The sequence below is a fragment of the Neltuma alba genome, unplaced genomic scaffold (assembly GCF_004799145.2).
Source record: "Neltuma alba isolate B1F8T4 unplaced genomic scaffold, ASM479914v2 tig00011409_pilon, whole genome shotgun sequence".
Taxonomy (NCBI): domain Eukaryota; kingdom Viridiplantae; phylum Streptophyta; class Magnoliopsida; order Fabales; family Fabaceae; genus Neltuma; species Neltuma alba.
In genome coordinates, this window is record NW_021636095.1 from 335,848 (window position 1) to 356,730 (window position 20,883).

General features: G+C 33.1%; 1 protein-coding gene and 2 pseudogenes across 1 annotated transcript; 1 reads left to right on the forward strand and 2 right to left on the reverse strand.

The window, feature by feature from the left end:
* Positions 1-517: 517 nt before the first annotated feature.
* Positions 518-2,136, reverse strand: LOC114713025 (hydroquinone glucosyltransferase-like; annotated as a pseudogene).
* On the forward strand, positions 2,117-20,749 carry LOC114713030 (hydroquinone glucosyltransferase-like). The gene is made up of 2 exons (XM_028897614.1): positions 2,117-2,152; positions 19,143-20,749. The coding sequence occupies exon 2, from the start codon at positions 19,162-19,164 to the stop codon at positions 20,569-20,571; it is 1,410 nt and encodes a 469-aa protein (XP_028753447.1). The 5' UTR covers positions 2,117-2,152; positions 19,143-19,161; the 3' UTR covers positions 20,572-20,749.
* On the reverse strand, positions 6,200-15,452 carry LOC114713009 (hydroquinone glucosyltransferase-like; annotated as a pseudogene).
* Positions 20,750-20,883: the final 134 nt, after the last annotated feature.

Here is a 20,883-nt window from a genome sequence, read left to right on the forward strand (position 1 = left end):
ACTTTGAACACATGATAGTATATTATAATTTAAAATTCCAGAGGATAGTATTCACCTGAATATATGAGCTGAACTTCTATGCTTTCTTGTTATTGGAGATGAATGATGATGATTAATTAGAGAAACCACTTCAACAATGAAGTAATCTGTTTGTCGTCTCGTTCACCATCGTCTTCTTCTTCCTCCTTTTCTCACTTGGATATTTCTTTGTCTTAACTTTTCTTTCATTAAATTTTTTTCATTAAACATTTATATTTCGAAGCCTAATTATAGTACAGAAAAATAACAAGAAAATAAAAGATACTCCTCCGATCCTAAATATAAAACCTTTATATATATCAGTATAAGAGTCTTATATTTAGAATCAGAAGAGTATATAAAATTAAAAAAAAAGAATAAATGAAATATTTACTGGTGCAAAATATGACATTTGATTGATGTTAAAAATAGCTTTTTGCTGCTGTACAGCATTGTCGGAACATATAAATATAGCATCAGAACAAATCAATCATTACAAACATACACCCATAAAAGTGAAACACAAGCGCAGGAAATATTTATTCATTTTCAATAGAGGAAGCCAATTTACTTTGACAAATCAAAATAGATGAACGTACAAGTACCAGAACTACCAATAGAAAAAAGAGCATTCACAAATTCAAAACCTTTTTATGTATCTCATATAAATTATTTATCCATTTGAGTGCAACTTCAGATAGCGTATTTGTAGAAGAACCATCTTCTTTGAGTGCATTAGCAGAAGCACCTCTTAAATCCTTCATTCTCTTGCGAATCTCCTTACCTTCTTCGCCTTCCATCAAACTCTCCACCAATTTAGCAATCTCTTCCCTTTCCACTATGCCATTTTCATTCACTTTAGGCCTCAATGCCACCCTAAGACCATCAGTTAACAAAGCAGCATTCATTTTCTGCTCTGCAAATAGTGGCCACGCTATTAATGGCACTCCCTTTTGGACACTCTCAAGTGTGGAGTTCCAACCACAATGACTCAAGAAGCCACCAATTGAACCATGACTAAGGATAGAAACTTGAGGTGCCCAAGAAGGAATGACAAAACCTTGCTCTCTGGTTCTCTCCAAGAAACCTTCTGGTAAGAAATCAAGAGGATTCTCATTTGTAGAACCAAGGTAAGCAGCATTCACCAAGTTACTTGGTACTCTAAGAACCCACAAGAATTTCTTGCCACTATGTTCCAGGCCAAAAGCTAGCTCATTGATTTGGTCTTGAGATAGGGTCCCACCACTTCCAAAAGAAACATATAAAACAGAGCTAGGTGGTTGATTCTCCAATCACTTCAAGCACTCTGACCCGTTTTCTTCACAATTAGACCCAGTTTGAGTGATGGGTCCCATCAGATACACATGTGGATAACCATTTCCTTTCTGTTTCAAGGCTCTTACAGCCCTTTCTTCCATCTCGGTGAAGCTGTTAACCAATATCCCATCAACAGACAACAATGTCTTGCTTTGTTGGAGAAACATCGTGTAAGCTTCACTGGACCGATTTTGAACCGGGTCAGGGAAATCTCCACCATAGAGTGGGACACAACCTGGAATTTGGATAGGATCTGGTACGTCTCCGAACTCCCCAGATATCTCGTCGTGGAGAGTTGGGAGATAGAGGTAGAAGGAAAGCGTTGAAGCAGCTGAATATGAGTAAATGAAAGACGAAGTGTTCAGTTCCTTTGCGAAACTTAGCACCTCAATCGCAAAAGGGTCTGCAACTATAGCAGCCAAATGAAATTCCGCATTCAACGACTTCAATTCGTGTTGTAAGGATGGCAAAGATTTGGCCACTGTGAGTTGAATTTGGAATGCTATATTGGCATCTTTGGGTACGTCTTGTTTGGAGATAGGAGGAAGAAAAATGGATTGGATATTTGACGGAAGATTTTGAAGGTAGACTATGGAGGCAGAAGGAGGAGATTCCAGTGAGGGGATGATGAATGTGACGTGAAAATCTGGGTGAAGATGAACAAGTCGCTTGGAGAACTCAAGAAGAGCAATCAGATGGCTAAATCCAGGGCTGGGAACAACGGCTATGTGTGTTGTTTTCTCCATGAAAATTTGGAAACAAAGCCTTGAGATCGTTGAAGACTTGGATTGACGTTTGTAACTTTGTTGATTTCTGGGTTTGAAGCCTTTCTAGATTTGATGGGCTTCTACAGAATACTTGTTATGCTATCATTACATGTCGGAAAGTTTGTCTTTTAGCTTCAGAAGCTTCTCCACCTGCCCAGGATGTGGTGGGACCCACTGGGCGGCTGTTTTTGTCTTTGCCTTTGATTCTAAATAAAGGTCCAAATTTCAGTCAAATTAGTGGAACTGGTGATGTAAGTGATCACGCAGTTAGGTCTGCTATCATATATAACTCTTCGAGATTTCTTTTCTTGGGTTGCAAGGGCGTTAAATTTTAAAAAAGAGAAGGTCCATCGAATGTAATGAAATAAGAATAAAGTTGAATCCCATGTAATCACCAGTTTTAGTATGATCAAAGTTTAAATATTTTAAAGCTAGTCACCAAACATGTTAGGGAGTTGGTATTTTAACATGTTACTAAGCATTTTCAGTGGGGAAAACAAAAATTCAGGCCATAAAATTTGAAGATGAACGTATTAAGTAGAAAGGTTAACATGTTACGGACACCTCATCTACTTATTAATTGTAAGAGCTCTATAATTAATCTGAAATATTAAGAAAATTAGTTGAATTAATTATTTATAATACTTGAATATTATTCTTTAAAGTCATATACAAATATTATTATATTTTTTAATTATATTATATTATTTTAATAATATTTGGGCTGATCTTATTAATTGAGTCACTAATAAACCATTGATCTTTGAATTACAATCTGAACTATTTAAATAACTGGTTGGATTTTCAATACCTTTGCATAATAGCATTTGCCAACAACTCAATTACATACCAAATTCCCCATAAAAAGGCTCGAAGGGGTTGTACAAAATGCCCAGATTAAAATATCAAGGCATCATATACCATTACAGAAAAAGTGACTTTCAGCGTAGATGCTGAAAGTTTTATTTTTAAAAATTAACCTTCAGAATAGCTGCTGAAAGTCACACTTTTAATGGTGATATTGAGGTTCGCCGCTAAAACTTTTTTTTTTTTGTTAGTGTACCTACTCTTAGCATAGATATTAAACAAAATAAATTCCAAATATTCCAAAATTTCAATTCCCACGCAGAACTTTTTCTCCCAAAAGATGGAGCAAATAATCAACTCTCTGGTTGGCTATTAAAATTGATGGAAATATTTAGTTGATTTTTAATTTATTTATTTCTTTTTTGATTTTCGCATAAACGTTAAATACTCTGAAAATTTTGCATGAATGTTACTTTAATTCCTGAAGGAAAAATAAACAAAAGTTTGACCGAACAAATTTTGTTACTTGGTTCCACCTTTCTTTTTTGGCATGCAACTATAACCGTATGCATCTTTTGATGGCCAACAATCACAGAATTATTTGTGGCAAAAACAAGGACTGGATATTTTTTTACCACTAGTTTTCTTCCCAATAGAATATGCAAGAATCTGTGAACAAATTTGATTGAAATTATTGGAACTTTCAGAAGCCTTAAGCACCAGATTTTTCTGAACCACGTCGCAAGTTTAAATGCTTAATTATGTGCATATGTGCGTTTGGGTATATTCGTGTGTTATTGTAAAGTTCAAACGAATAAATAACTAGATTTTTTTTAATGTTCAATCAATGGTTCACTATTAATCAAAAAAGGAGTTCTTCTTGGGATCTCTAGCTAGACAGGTTTCCAGAAGAATCCGTACCAAGCCATTTCTTTCTAGTCGATGATGAGAGTGGTTCAATCATTCAATCTACTTTGGCTTTCAAAAGGCTGGGTCATACTTTGTGTTGTCATATGTAGTATGAACGAATGCCTTTGTGATAAAATTATATACTAGCTTTGATCCTATTTATAAGACATCATTTGTATACTATAAACAAGATCTTATAATTAAAACTTAAGGTAGTACATATGTATCCACATACACATACATATATGTCTGCACGCACGCACACATAAAGACACAAGCAAAGGTTTAAACCAGTAACCTAATTCCACCCAAAGAGGGGCCTGGTGCCACTAGACTCAAGTATTTATGGCTTTCCAATTAGCAAGTAGTGAATGCAATTGACAACGCCATTATTGAAACTTCACTTGTACTCGCGCGCGCGCACACACATATATATTTATGCAAGTCATTTGGATATTTTTTTGCCTCAACTTTTTGTTCTTTCATTAAGTTTCTTGCTGGTATAGAAGCCTAATTATATTATATAAAAACAACAAAAAAGTAAACGGTATCTAAAAATTAAAAAAACAAAAAAACAAAAAGAAGAAGAAAAAGAAAAAGAGATAAAATGTTGTCGGAGTGTGTAAATTTAGCATGAGAAGAAATCACTCATTACAAAGACACCCATAACACTACAAAAAAACAGTTAATTACCGACAAAATTAGTGACGGAATAATTTCTGTCGCTAATTTCTGACGGATTACCAACAAAAATTCCGTCGCTAAACATAGCCATGGAATTTTCCGTCGCTAATTAGCCACGGAATTTTTTTCATCAGAAAATTCCATGACTAATTCCGTGGCTAAAATTTTATAATTAAAATTAGCCATGGAATTAACCAAGGAATTTTTTCCGTCAGAAAATTCCGTGGCTAAAATTTTATAATTAAGATTTGCGACGGAATACTTTTCCGGCTAACTTAGCCACGGAATTAGTGATGGAAAATTATTCCGTCGCTAATTTCTGTGGCTAAAATACAATAATTAATATAATATAATAATATAATAAATATAATAAATATATAATTAAATTATATATCTTATGAATGTTAAATAAAAGAATTAAATTTAAAAAATATATTTATGAAAAAATTATTTTCTATTTAAAATTCAAAATTACTGTCATTGGAAATTAATATTATATTTAAAATAATTTTTTTAAAAAAGAAAGCATTATAAAATAAATAGTAAAACAAATATCTAAAAATTATTTTGTTACAAAAATAGTTATGATTAAAATTATCATATAATTTATTTTTAGTTTCTAATAATATATATGTGTATATATAATTATTTGTGTAAGAGAATATTATATATATTTAATTTTGCATAATAAGTCAGTAAGTTCATTGCAGCTCAACTAATGAAGTCGCGCTCATACACAAATGAGGTCTTTGGTTTGAGTCGTAGAGAAGTCACTTTGAGGAAGAATTATATGGTAGCGACATATGGCAATACAAGGTGGCATGTGAGATAGCAACACATGGCGGCAGAGGTGAGGTGGTAGGGACACGTGGAGATGAGGTTGTGACCCGTGGCGGCAGAGCTGAGGTGGCAGCGACACGTGGCAGCGGAGGTGAGGTAGCAGCGAAACGTGGAGATGAGGTGGTGACATGTGGAGGCGAAGGTGAGGTGGCATTTTAATTTTTTTTAAAAAAATATATTAGCGACAAAATTAAAATTCCGTCGGTAATTATTGACAGAATAGGAATTCTGTTGGTAATTAGAGACAGAAAAATTCTGTCAGTAATTAGCGACGGTATTCCGTCGCTAATTACCGACAGAATTACTATTCCGTCGCTAATTCCGTCAGTAATTACCGACGGAATTTCAATTCCATCAGTAATCCAATTAGTGATGAAAAAATTAGTGATGGAACCAATTCCGTCGCTAATTCCATCGGTAATATGATTCCGTCGCTAATCAGATGTTTTTTGGTAGTATAAGTGAAACAAAAGTGTACAAAATATTTATTCATTTTCAAACAATGTTTTGAAAAATAAAAGTGGGTAAATGTCCTATTTTGAAATTATTTTTTAGGTGCACCCCAGCACCTCGACTGCTTTAGTGTTACAATTTTAGCCATAATCATTTTATTTTGGTGCACTTAACATATCCATAGACACATAATTGCATCAACATAAAAAGGTTATGGGTAGAACTGCACAAAAAAAGAAAATCATAGGTAAAATGACAGCACTAAAAAAATCAAGGTGTTAGGTTGTGTACCTGAAAAAAAAAAAAGATAAGCAAAAAAATTGCACCATTACCCCAATAAAAATCCATAAACAAGTACAAGAACTAACCATAACAAACATAGAATTGACAAAATCAAAACCTTTTTATAACCCATCTAAATTATTCTTCCATTTGAGAGCAACTTCGGATAGCGCCTTTGTAGAAGAACCATCTTCTTTGAGTGCATTGGCCGAAGATCTCTTAAATCCTTCATTCCCTTGCGCATCTCCTTACCTTCTTCGCCTTCCATCAAACTCTTTACCAATTTAGCAATCTCTTCCCTTTCCACTATGCCATCTTCATTCACTTTAGGCCCCAATGCCACCTTAAGACTATCAGTTAACAAAACAGCATTTATTTTCTGCTCTGCAAAAAGTGGCCACGCTATTATTGGTACGCCCTTCTGTATACTCTCAAGTGTGGAGTTCCAACCACAATGACTCAAGAAGCCACCAATAGAACTATGACCAAGGATTGAAACTTGAGGAGCCCATGAAGGAATAACAAAACCTTGCTCTTTGGTTCTCTCCAAAAACCCTCCTGGTAAGAAATCTAAAGGATCCTCATTTGTAGAATCAAGATAAGCAGTATTCACTGAGTTACTTGGTGGCCCAAGAACCCATAAGAATTTCTTGTCACTCCGTTCCAAGCCAAAAGCTAGCTTATTGATTTGGTCTTGGGATAGGGTTCCGCTACTTCCAGAATAAACGTATAAAACAAAGCTAGGTGGTTGATTCTCCAACCACTTTAGCCACTCTGACCCATTTTCTTCATCATTTAACCCAGTTTGAGTGATGGGTCCGATGGGATACACTGATGGATAACCACTTTCTTTCTGTGTCAAGGCTCTTACAGTAGTTTCTTCCATCTCCGTGAAGCTGTTAACAAATAACCCATCAACGAATAACAATGCCTTGTTTTGTTGGAGAAATATTGTATAAGTTTCACTGGACCGATTTTCAACCGGGTCAGGGAAATCCCTTCCATAGAGTGGGACACAACCTGGAATCTGGATAGGTCCCGGTACATCTCTGAACTCACCAGAAATCTCTTCGTGGAGGGCTGGGAGATAGAGGCCGAAGGAAAAGGCTATAGCAGGTGAATAGAAGTAAATGAAAAACAAAATGTTTAGTTCCTTTGCGAAACTTAGTACCTCATTACCAAAAGGGTCTGCAACAATAGCAGCCAAACGAGATTTGGAATTCAAGGACTTTAATTCATGTTGTAAAGACGGCAAAGATTTGGTCATTGTGAGTTGAAGTTGGACTGCTACGTTGGCCTCATTGGTTAGGTCTTGTTTGGAGATAGGAGGAAGAAAAATGGATCGGATGTTTGAAGGAAGATTTTGAAGGTAGGCTATGGAGGCAGCAGGAGGAGATTCGAGTGAGGGGATGATGATAGTGACATGAAAATCTGGATGAAGATGAACAAGTCACTTGGAGAAGTGAAGAACAGAAATGATATGGCTAAATCCAGGACTGGGAACAACGGCTATATGTGTTGTCTTCTCCATGGAAATTTCAAAACAAAGCCTCGCTGAGATCGATGAACACTTGGATCAACTTTTGTAAACTTGTTGATTTTAGGGTTTGGAGTCTTCAAGATTTGATGCGCTCATATACATGTAGATACCATCTCAGGTTCTAATTATAAGACCTTATTTATAGTTTACAAATGAAGTCTTATAATTAGGATCATAAGTAGTATAAAAGTCTTGTTACGCATTAGGATGTGGTGGGACCCACGAGATGCCTGTTTTCCTCTGTGCCTTCAGTGCCGTCAGTGGAACTGGAGAGATAACAAGTAACGAGCACGTTCGGTCTTCTATGTGTAATACTAACTCTTATAGATTTCCTTTTCTGGGAAAGCAAGAACATTAAATTTTAAAAAGACAATGTTCATCGAACGAAATGAAATAAGAATAAAGCTGAATCCCATGTTATCACCAACTTTAATATGATACTAAAATTTAGAAATGGTTAGCGTGATATATGATACACATACATATTTTTTTGAAAAGTATGTGGTGGGACCACTCTGGGCAGCTGTTTTTCTCTTTGCCTTTGATTCTGAAGGTCCAAGGGGGTGTTTGGATAGAAACCAAACTATGGTTTCAGAAGTACTTTTATGGTTTATGAAGTAAATATGTGGAGGAGTTTGTCTCATTTTGCGGAAAAGTACTTCTGAAACTATGGTTTAGAGGTTGCCAAACACCCCCTTGGAAGTGATGATGTAAGTGAGCACGTAGATTGGTCTTCAAGATTCTTTTCTAGAGGGGCCATGACCATTATATTAAATTTTAAAAAGAGAAGGTTCATCGAATGTGATGAAATAAGAATGAAGTTGAATCACATCTAATCACCAACTTAAATATGATAAAATTTAAGAATTTTTAATGTGCTTATGGCAGCTAAGCCGGTCAGACTTGTTAGAGAATTGGAGTTAGCATATTAAGGGGGTTTTTTAAGAAGTAAACTTAAACCATATAACTTGAGTAGATAGAATGACGCATTAAATATTTTTTCGAAAGTGAAAAATGTTTAAAGACATGGATAACACGTTAAGTGAAGTTTTTGAAGTGAAAAACAAGTTTTTATAAAGTATAGCTAACACATTAGACATAGAGATTTAGCGTTAGGTATATAAATCTATGGGAAATAACATTTTAGATTGCTATGAAATTTTGTAAACGAAAATTGGGGGGGGGGGAAATCTTCTATTTAAAACTTTGAAAACCAATTTTCCATGCAAGAATTAAGCTATCTAAATCTCTTAAAAGAGATACATATTAAGAATAAAAAATATTAAAACACTAAAGCTTAAGTTTTCTCTCTTTTTCCCCTTCAACTTGGTCATTTCTTCATGTAATTTGAAATAAGCCTTGCAAATTATGAGTTTTACTACCATGGAAAAATAAACTAAAACTATTCCTTCATTCGGTTGATTTAATTCACTACCAAACGGGAGAACCTAAAATTTTTGGGAAAAAATCTTAATGAAACCAAAAATGGAATATTTACCAAACTAATGAAATTACCACTAAACCCAAACTTGACCGGTGGTGCCGTCAGAGCAATACAATACTAACAAATACGTGCAGTGTCTAACCCAACTAATGCATTTGGGCTCAAATTCAGCCGAAAACGTTCTAAGTTCAATTAAACTTTCTCAAACATTTCCCGATTTGTGCGTGTCAATCTTGCGCAAGGGCCACGCTAATCTTGGGGAGGGATAAGAACCGCACGCTCTTGCCGATTTGCTCTTGGTTCGGTTCGAAAATGAGGAGGAGAAAATGGGGTTTGAAACCTCTCCTCTTCTTTTCTTATCCTCTTCTCTTCCTTTTTTTTTTTTTTAACCATTAGATTAATATTTTAACAGTTCAGATTTAAATCCTTTCAAAACTATTATTAAAATATTAAATTATAAAAATAAATAAATAATAGATTACAAACTATAATAAATTTTAATTCTAATAGTTTGCAAGTACACTAAACGTTTTTAAATTTTTTATAAATAATTTATAAAAAATTAAGATCTAAACCGTTGAAATATATTAATCAACGGTTTAAAAAAAAAAAAAAAAGAGGAGGAAAGATGAGAGGTTCCAAACCGGGAAAAGTGGGGTCTGATGGGTTATAAGGATAGAGGAACCCGTTTGGTGAGAAGAGAGGAGAGGGAATAATGACCATCTTGCCGTTCAGTCATAGTCTTTTACTTCCAACTCCATCCTTAATCTATTATTCTGAAACCCAAATAATCCCTAGAAATTAATCCTTAGTATTTAAAAGGATTTTCGTACTCAATTAGCTTCTCTTGCCCATAAAATAACTTCTCTAAAAATTTCAGGTCAAAAATTAACTCCTAACTTTTTTTTTTTTGAATTTTCTAAGAGAATAGGTTTTATTTCCCCAGTTAATCCTTAATACATTATAAGGATTTTTTTTTACCTTAATTAGCTTCTTTAATTCATAAAATAATTATCCTAAAAAGTCAGCTCAAAAATTAACCTCTAACTATTTTTCTTGAATTTTTTTAAAAAATAGACACTTGTAATTCTAGAAATTAGCTTTAAAATTATTTAAGCCAATTTTTGGAGAATAAATCTTTTTCATAAATTTCCTAAATACTCTAACTAACATACCATGAATTTTTTCCTGCAAATTTCTTATCCTTAAATAATTTTAATAACCATTTTAAAAAAATTTTCACCCCGACTTTGGCTTTTTGGCTCCTTATTTTTAGAGTCTTAAAATTCGGGATGCAACGAGAAATATAGAGAAAGGACGAAAGTGAAACCAAAGAGAACATAGAGGGGCGAAATTGTCTTTTCTCACACTCTCCACCCATTTAACCCAGTTGACTCCTCTCCGTCCTCATTTCCACGCTGCAAAACAAAAGAAAAGAGAGAAAAAGTGAGAGAGACAGAGAGAGAGAGGTCAAGAGGAAGGAGAAGGAGGTGATCGGAGGTTGATGTCCTACATGCGACGGTGGATTTTGACTAAGGTGAGTCTTGTGAACATCTTCCTACCTTTCTTTTCTTCTGCCGTGGTAATTTGGGTGAGATATCAACAAGTTAAAGTTTTGGAGTTATGGAGGAAAATGAGTATCTTAACGGATTAAGGGTAGGGGATAATTGATGCGTGGTTCATCGTGTGAATGATGCTGTTGCATTCCCCCCCCCCCTCTGCATTGTTACTGGCTGCTTTGGTGCATAATCACCCAAACAGGGGAGCTCTTTTTCTTGTTGTTGGCATCAGGTCCTTAGGTTTTACTTGTTCCTTTTGTGATCATTATAACTGGTTTGGGGAAAGTCTTCGAATCGGGGAAAAAAAAAATTCCAGATTTGTCATTACGTGAGGCGTGATATATTAAGATGGAAGGAGGTAGTTAAAGCTCATATAGGAATGTATAAGCTTACAAGGTAGCAATATATGATTTGCATAGGAATTTGCATTGGATAATATTTTATATATATGGGCTGTGAATTTGAATGTTTTGTCTAAGATTGTCTTGTGGGCTGTTAAATTAGTGGGTAAGTTGAAGTTCCCAAATGATTAACGGGTAACTTAGAAAATTAAATCTTAGTCAGAAGAGACACTGTTCTAAGTTCTTTAAGCTTTTGAAAGGAGGTACCTGTTTTAAGATGAAGATATAATAAGATAGTTAGTGTCGAATAGATTAACGAATGGAACCCTTTTTAGTTGAATATAAATGTACATGGGGACTTAAAAATGTTGATTTAAGTGTTAAATTGGAATGGGAAAGTTGATGCCAAAATCTGGAAAAAGATTTCCATAAATCATATTAAGGCCGTGAGAAGCAATAGCTAGTACTATTGAGAGTGATTTAATGACGGTTTGGGTATTATCCTTCAATCTGGAACATTATTCCAGATTTAATTGATGTAAGGGGTTAAAAGATTAAGAATGCACTAAAAAAACAACTTATTACTGACAGAATTAGTGATGAAAAATTATTCCGTCACTAATTTTTGATAGATGGAAATTCGATTGTCAAATTTGGCGACGAAATTGTTTACATCACTAAATTCCATAGCTAATTTATTTAAAAATCTGTCAGTAAATATTTAACAACAAAATTTTTTTGTCAAAATTTTCTGTTATTAATTTCGTTGCAAATTTTAATTATAAAATTTTAGCAATGGAAATTATTTTTCAACAAAAGTTCCGTCGCTAATTTTAAATTTTATTATTTTAGATTATAATCTTACAACAATTCATATAATAATATAATTAAGAATATAATGATTTAAATATATTCTCATCTATAAAATAGATTGATATATTTGTGGAATTGGTATTAATGAAAATATCATTACCATTTATCTCATCATTAGATACATATGAGAATAGAAAAACAATTTCATAAAAATTTTGTTTATATTTCGTTAAAATAAATTCCTCTTGATTATTAATAATAATTAAACAAATATGATAAGAATATTAATAACTTTCTTATGCAAATTGATATAAGAAAGAAATAATTCTATTATATGTATAATATATTAAAAATGTAATATATGATGGAAATTCAAAAACGAAAAATGAATTTGTATGAACATCTCAATTTATGATTATAAATCAAACTAATATTGAAGTGAATTTTGAATTTCAATCATTAAAAAATAAAATTAGATCATGATATAGTTAATACCTATGATATAGATTGATTTTGTTGTTCAACACAAAAACAAATGGTCTATAGAAAGAATTTTAAGAAAATAAATTATATAGATTACATATATAAGTAGGAGAATGTTTTTTTATCATAAACTATTCAAATCATTTAATTTTTTTATATAGAATAATCTATTAGATTTTATTATGGCAGCTATTTTATGAATAACAAGATTTTTTTACTAATTATAAATGGTTTTCATCAAATATATAAAACACATATAGATAATATAATACTCCTCCGGTCCTTAATATAAAACCTAATTCTTGAGTTGGTTTTGGTCCTAAATATAAGACTCATTTTTCATATTTATCAATTTTCTCTAAATTACCCCTATAGATACTCCCTCAACCATAATCAAGTAGAAGAGGAAGAGGAGACATTAAGAAAGATGATTATGGTGTTTTAGGAAAAATATGTCACTTTTCTTATAATTAACTAAATTACCTAATTTTCTTAATCTAATCAAATTAGTTAAATGGGTCTTATATTAAGAACCGGAGGAGTATAATGTAATATAATACATACATAATTAAATTATATATATTATCAATTTTAATTAAAAAATTAAATTTTAAAAATATATTTATGAATTAGTGTCATTCGAAATTAATATTATATTAAGAATATTTTTTTTAAAAATAAAACATTATAAAATAAATAATAAAACAATATTTAATAATTATTTTGTTATAAAAATACTTATGATTAAAATTATCATATAGTTTATTTTTAGTTTCTAATAATATATATGCATATATATAATTGTTTGTATAAAAGAATAATATATATGTATTTAATTTTGTATAATAAGTTTGTAAGTTCTTTACAGCTTAACTGGTGAAGCTGCGTGCGTACACAAAAAAGATCTTTGGTTCGAGCCGTAGAAAAGTCAATGTTGTGTGAGGTGAGTTAAAAGAATTTGGAGTTCAAGTATGGAAAAAGTACAGTGAAAAATTAAATAAGTTAAGCCAAATGGTCGGAATGCATAAATTAGGCTTTGTTTGGGTGACACCCCAAACCATGGTTTGGGGAATAAATCACCCAAACACCCACCCAAAAACCAAAACCATGGTTTTGGCTCCAAAACCATGATTTTGGAAAAAGCAAAAATTTTTTGCTTTTGGAGAAAAAAGGGAGAGTGTGAGAGCCCATAGGATATGTATCTTGTTATTTTTTTTATAAACATATTTAATCTTATATTTTATAAATATATATACATATTAATTATTTATTAATTATATTATCTTATGTATTATTAATTATGTTAATAAAAAATATATTATTAACAATTTTATTCCTTCAAATTAAAATATATCATAAAATCTATTTTTTCTGTAATTATCATATTAATTTATGTCTTTTTTTTAATAATTTGTATATATATAAAGTGCTTCTGATAACAACTATCCAAACATTCTCACTTCTCAAAATCACTTTTTCATAAAATCTATTCTTTCCAGAATTTATTCTCCAGAATCACTTTTCCAAACTATAGTTTGGTTTCATCCAAACACACCCTTACTCATGAGAAGATATCATTCATTACAAACACACACCCAAAATTGAAACACAAGCGCACGAAATATTTATTCACTTTCAAAGAAAGCCAATTTAGTTTGACAAATGAAAATCGACAAACAATTACGAGAATTAAAAGTAGGAAAAACAGAATTACAAAATTAAAACCCTTTCATATCCCGTGTAAATTATTTTTCCATTTCAGTGCAATTTCAGATAGCGCCTTTGTAGAAGAACCATTTGCTTTGAGTGCATTATCAGAAGCATACCTTAAATCCTTCATTCTCTTACGAATCTCCTTACCTTCTTCACCTTCCATCAAACTCTACCAATTTAGCAGTCTCCTCCCTCTCTACTAAGCCATTTTCATTCACTTTAGGCCTCAAAGCAACCTTAAGACCATCAGTTAACAAAACAGCATTCATCTTCTGCTCTGCAAACAGTTGCCAGGCAATTATTGGCACTCCCTTCTGTATACTCTCAAGTGTGGAGTTCCAACCACAATGACTCAAGAACCCACCAATGGAACCATGTCTCAGGATTGAAACTTGAGGTGCCCAAGAAGGAATAACAAAACCTTGCTCTTTGGTTCTCTCCAAGAAACCTTCTGGTAAGAAATCTAAAGGATTCTCATTTGTAGAACCAAGGTAAGCAGCATTCACCGACTTACTTGGTGCTCTAAGAACCCATAAGAACCTCTGGCCACTCAGTTCCAAGCCAAAAGCCAACTCATTGATTTGTTCTTGAGATAAGGTCCCACCACTTCCAAAAGAAACGTATAGAACAGAGTCAGGTGGTTGATTCTCCAACTACTTCAGACACTCAGACCCGTTTTCTTCACTGTCTGGCCCGGTTTGAGTGATGGGTCCGATCGGATACACAGGTGGATAACCACTTTCTTTCTGTATCAAGGATCTCATAGTCGTTTCTTCCATCTCCGTGAAGCTGTTAACCAATAAGCCATCAACAGATAACAAAGTCTTGCTTCGTCGGAGAAACATTGTGTAAGCTTCACTGGACCGAGTTTGAACCGGGTCTGGGAAATCTTCACCATAGAGTGGGAGACAACCTAGGATCTGAATAGGTTCTGGTACGTCTCTGAACTCACTAGATATCTCATCGTGGAGGATCGGAAAATAGAGGCAGAAGGAAAGCGTTGAAGTAGCTGAATAGAAGTAAATGAAAGATAAAATGTTTAGTTCCTTTGCGAAACTTAGTACCTCAATTGCAAAAGGGTCTGCAACTACAGCAGCCAAACGATACTTGGAATTCAAGGACTTCAATTCATGCTGTAGGGATGGCAAAGACTTGGCCACTGTGAGTTGAATTTGGACTGCTAAGTTAGCATCTTTGGGCAGGTCTTGTTTGTTGATTGGAGGAAGAAAACTGAATTGGATGTTTGAAGGAAGATTCTAAAGGTAGGCTATGGAGGTAGAAGGAGGACATTCTTGTGAGGGGATGATGAATGTGACATGAAATCTGGGTGAAGATGAACAAATCGCCTGGAGAACTCAAGAACAGGAATCAGATGGCTAAAGCCGGGACTGAGAACAACAGCTATGTGTGTTGTTTTCTCCATGAAAATTTGGAAACAAAGCCTTAAGATCGATGAAGAGTTGGATTGACACTTGTAAATTTGTTGATTTCTGGGTTTGATGTCTTTCAAGATTTGATGGGCTTATATAGAAGATGTGTTATCCAAACCATTAGGGGGGGTTTTCCAAAACATAATTTGGAGAATAACTTTTTTGGAGAAAAGTTATTTTTGAAAATAGATTTTGAAAGAATAGATTTTATGGAAAAATGATTCTGATAAAATGACACTATTTAAATAGTTGTTATCAAAAACACTTTTTATATGTATAAATTACTAAGGGGCTGTTTGGATATCACCTCAAACCATGGTTTTGGTCCAGAGATTCCCAAACAGGTGAAAAAAATATATGAAACCATGGGTTCAGGAAAAGCATGCTGACTTCTGACTTAAATTTGTAGCTGTTAGTGTGGGCCCTAACGTTGCAGGACAAATCAGCCCTCAATTATTCACTCCTTTCTTCAACCCATCAAAAGCCTTCAGTACTTCACTCTATCAGGAGCCTTCGGTCCTTCACATTTTTAAATATATATACACATATATATATTCACATTTTTAAAGCAAATTAATATTTTTTCTGCTAGAAAAGAATCATTTTTCTATAAACATATTTAATCTTATAATTTATAAATATATATACCCATATTAATTATTTATTAATTATATTATCTTATATATTATTAATTATGTTAGTAAAAATTATTTTATTAATAATTTTATTTCTTCAAATTAAAATATATTATAAAATTTATTCTTTATATAATTATCATATTAACTTATGCTTTTTTTAGTAATTTGCACTTGTAAAAAGTGCTTTTGATAACAACTATCCAAACACCCTCACTTTATCAGAATAACTTTTTTACAAAATCTATTTTGCACAAAATCTATTCTCCTCAGAATCTATTCTCCAAACTATGGTTTGGTTTCATCCAAACACCCCATAAAAAGGATATAAGTTAATATAATAATTACATAAAAGATAGATTTTATAATATATTTTTATTTGAAGTAATAAATTTGTTAATAATATATTTTTTGCCAACATAATAAATAATATATAAAAAACGCAATTAATAAATAATTAATATGTGTATGTGTATTTATAAAATATAAGATTAAATATTTTTTTAGAAAAATAATTATTTTTTGCCAACAGAAAAATATTATTTTGCCTTAAAGATTTTAAACTTGAAATCCCATAACATTTTTTCACAACTAATTTTTTTTAACAACATACCACCTCCAATTTTAATATAAGAACTATTTTGATATTCAATTTGATTCTAAATATAAAATTTCAATATTTTGTTTCTCATATTTATATATATATTTTAAAGTAGTCATTATAATAGTTATACATATTAAATGTTTCATCAAATGGTACTTCTAGCTAATACACGTGATTAGAAAGAATATTTTAGGAAATACAACACCTATTTATTACAAATAACTAATTTAACTAGTTTTTTTAACTTAATAAAATTAATTAACTAGCTCTTCTATTAAGGACCAGAGGTAGTATTACAATGTAAACAAAAAAAGGACCATATTTTCAAAAAGCACTTTTTTCTTTTTTGCTTTTTATGAAACCATAATTTAAGTGGATCAAACCATAATTTTTAAGCCAAACTATAGTTTTATTAAAAATATAGGGTGTTTGGCAACTTTTTGGACCAAACTATGGTTTGGGATCTAAAAGTAAGTTTGGCAAGTTTGCCAAACACCACCTATTTAGAGGCTTCTCTACCGACCGGCAGCCTAGGATGTGGTGGGACCAACGGGGCGGCTGTTTTCCTCTTTGCCTTTGATTCTCAAGGTCCAAATTTGAGTCAAATTAATGGAAGTGATGATGTAAGTGAGCACGTAGATTGGTCTTCTAGATTCTTTTCTAGAGGGGCCATGACCATTGTATTAAATTTTAACAAGAGAAGGTTCATCGAATGTGATGAAATAAGAACGAAGTTGAATCACATCTAATCACCAACTTAAATTTAAGAATTTTTAATGCGCTTTATGACAGTTAAGCCAGTCAGACTTGTTAGGGAATTCTAGTTAGCATGTTAATGGGGTTTCTAAGAAATAAATTTAAACCATATAATTTGAGTAGATAGAATGACGCATTAAATATTTTTTGAAAAGCAAACAATGTTTAAAGACATGGATAACAAGTGAAGTTTCTGAGGTGAAAAACAAGTTTTTATGAAGTACAGCTAACGCATTAGACATGGAGATTCAGTTTTAAGTATAAATCTATGGGAAATAACATTTAGATTGCTATGAAATTTTGTAAACGGAAATTATAAAAAAAAATCTATTTTAAGACTTTGAAAACCAATTTTTCATGCAAGAATTAAGCTATCTAAACTTCTTACAAGAGATACGTACTAAGAATAAAAAATATTAAAGCACTAAAGCTTAAGTTTTCCCTCTTTTTCCCCTTCAACTTCGTGATTTTTTCATGTAATTTGCAAAAAGCCTTGCAAGCTGAGTTTTATTACCATAGAAAAATAAACTAAAACTATTCCTTCATTTGGTTAATTTAATTCACTAACAAACGGGAGAATCTAAATTTTTGGGAAAAAATCTTAATGAAACCAAAAATGGAAAATTTACCAAAATGATGAAATTACCACTACACCCAAAATTGAACCGTGGTGCCGTCAGAGAAATACAATACAAATAAAGATGGAGCAAATCATTATTCCCACAAATACTCTGAAAAGTTTTGCATGAATGTTACTCCTCCGATTCTTAATATAAAATCTATTTAACTAATTTAATTAGATTAAGAAAATTAGGTAAGTTAGTTAATTATAAGAAATATAACATGTTTTTCTTAAAACACTATAATCATCTTTCTTAATAGCCTTCTTATCTCACTCACTTGATTATGATTGAGGGAATATTCATAGGGGTAATTTAAGAAAAATTAATAAATATGAGAAATATATCTTATATTTAAAATCAAAATTAACTTAATAATTAGATCCTATATTAAGAATCAGATGAGTACTTTAATTCGCGGAAAAAAAAACAAAAGTTTGATGGAAAAAAATTTGTTGCAATCGGTTCCCCCTTTCTTTTTTGGCATCGAACTCCATAATTATTTGCGCCAAAAGTCAAAACTTGAAACTTTTGGACACTTTAAGCACCTAATCTGTTTGAGGGAGATTACAAATTTAAGCCTTTGTTGAATTGTTAAGTTGAAAGGAAGGGGGGGGGGGGGGAACAAAAGGGGAACCAGATGTTCTTTGAAGTTCAATCAGTAAAGTCGCTTTTTCTTTGGAAATCCTGTTTCCAGATCAAGGTGGCCAGTTCAATGTTTAATTTGTAACCAAAGCAGTTCATGTATCCAATTATATCTTGTTTTTTTAATACTTGATACTCTTGCCGCCCAAGAAAAGAAATGTCGGAGAATTATTATATAGAAATACCAATCTACGTGATCACTTACATCAGCACTTACGTCCACTTTGAATCACAATTTGGAGCACCAGAATCGAAGAGAAAAAACAACCTGCCGCGGGGTCCCACGACTTCCTAGGCATGTAGAGAAATTTCTACGGTTAAAAAGACAAGCTTTCCACACAAGTAATCACAGCATAAACTTCAGGCAAAAAAAAATCACAGCATAACCTGTCTTCTATATAAAGCGCATCAAATCCCGAAGACTCCAAACCTAGAAATCAACGAATTTTCAAACGTCGATCCAAGTCTTCATCGATCTCAAGGTTTTGTTTTGAAATTTCCATGGAGAAAACAACACACGTGGCCGTTGTTCCCAGTCCTGGATTTAGCCATCTGATTCCTGTTCTTGAGTTCTCCAAGCGACTTGTTCATGTTCACCCAGATTTTCATGTCACTTTCATCATCCCCTCACTAGAATCTCCTCCTCCTTCCTCCATAGCCTACCTTCAGAATCTTCCTCCAAACATCCAATCCATCTTTCTTCCTCCTATCTCCAAACAAGACCTGCCTAAAGATGTCCACATGTCAGTCCAAATTCAACTCACGATCGCCAAATCTTTGCCATCTTTACACCACGAATTGAAGTCCTTGAATTCCAAATCTCATTTGGCCGCCATAGTTGCAGACCCTTTTGCAGGTGAGGTATTAAGCTTTGCAAAGGAACTCAATACTTTGTCTTTCATTTACTTCCCTTCAGCTGCTTCAACTCTTTCCTTCTGCTTTTATCTCCCAACTCTCCAAGAAGAGATTTCTGGTGAGTTCAGAGACGTACCACAACCTATCCAGATCCCAGGTTGTGTCCCAATCTATGGAAGAGATCTCCCTGACCCGGTTCAAAATCGGTCCAGTGAGTCTTACGCATCGTTTCTTCAACGGACCAAGAGATTGTTATCTGTTGATGGATTATTGGTTAACACCTTCACGGAGATGGAAGAAAGTGTTGTAAGAGCCTTGACAAAGAAAGAAAGTGGTTATCCGCCTGTGTATCCGATCGGACCCATCACTCAAACCGGGTTAAATGGTGAAGAAAACGGGTCAGAGTGTCTAAAGTGGTTGGAGAATCAACCACCAAGCTCTGTTTTATACGTTTCTTTTGGAAGTGGTGGGACCTTATCTCAAGAACAAATCAATGAGCTAGCTTTTGGCTTGGAAAGGAGTGGCCAGAAATTCTTATGGGTTCTTAGAGCACCAAGTAACTCAATGAGTGCTGCTTACCTTGGTTCTACAGATGAGAATCCTTTAGATTTCTTACCAGAAGGTTTCTTGAAGAGAACCCGAGAGCAAGGTTTTGTTATTCCTTCTTGGGCACCTCAGATTTCAATCCTTAGCCATAGTTCCATTGGTGGGTTTTTGAGTCATTGTGGTTGGAACTCCACACTTGAGAGTGTACAGAAGGGAGTGCCGATAATAACATGGCCACTTTTTGCAGAACAGAGAATGAATACTGTTTTGTTAACTGATGGTTTAGAAGTTGCATTGAGGCCTAAAGTTAATGAAAATGGCATAGTGGAAAGGGAAGAGATTGCTAAACTGGTAAAGCTTTTGATGGAGGGTGAAGAAGGTAAGGAGATTTGCAAGAGAATGAAAAATTTAAGAGAGGCTTCTGCTAATGCACTTAAAGAAGATGGTTCTTCTACAAAGGCGTTATCTGAAGTTGCACTCAAATGGAAAAGTAATTTAAATGCAATGTAAGGAGGATTGAAATTTCTCAATTTTCTTTTCCGTATTAGTTTGTTGTGTTTGTTTATCAATTTTCATTTATGAAAGTTCTTTTCTTTCTGTTTCACTTTTGGGTGTATATTAGTAATCAATAATTTCTTTTCATGCTAAACTTAGTTATACGGCTATTTTATCATTTGTTCATGTTTTACTTTCAGATTATAATTGACTTTTTTCCCCCAATTTTACATTCGATAACCGGGGTTCGATATGTAAGAAAAACAATTTAACCAAAGAAAAGTGAAGGCAGAAAAATATACCCAAGTCTCGTCTTAACAGAGGCAT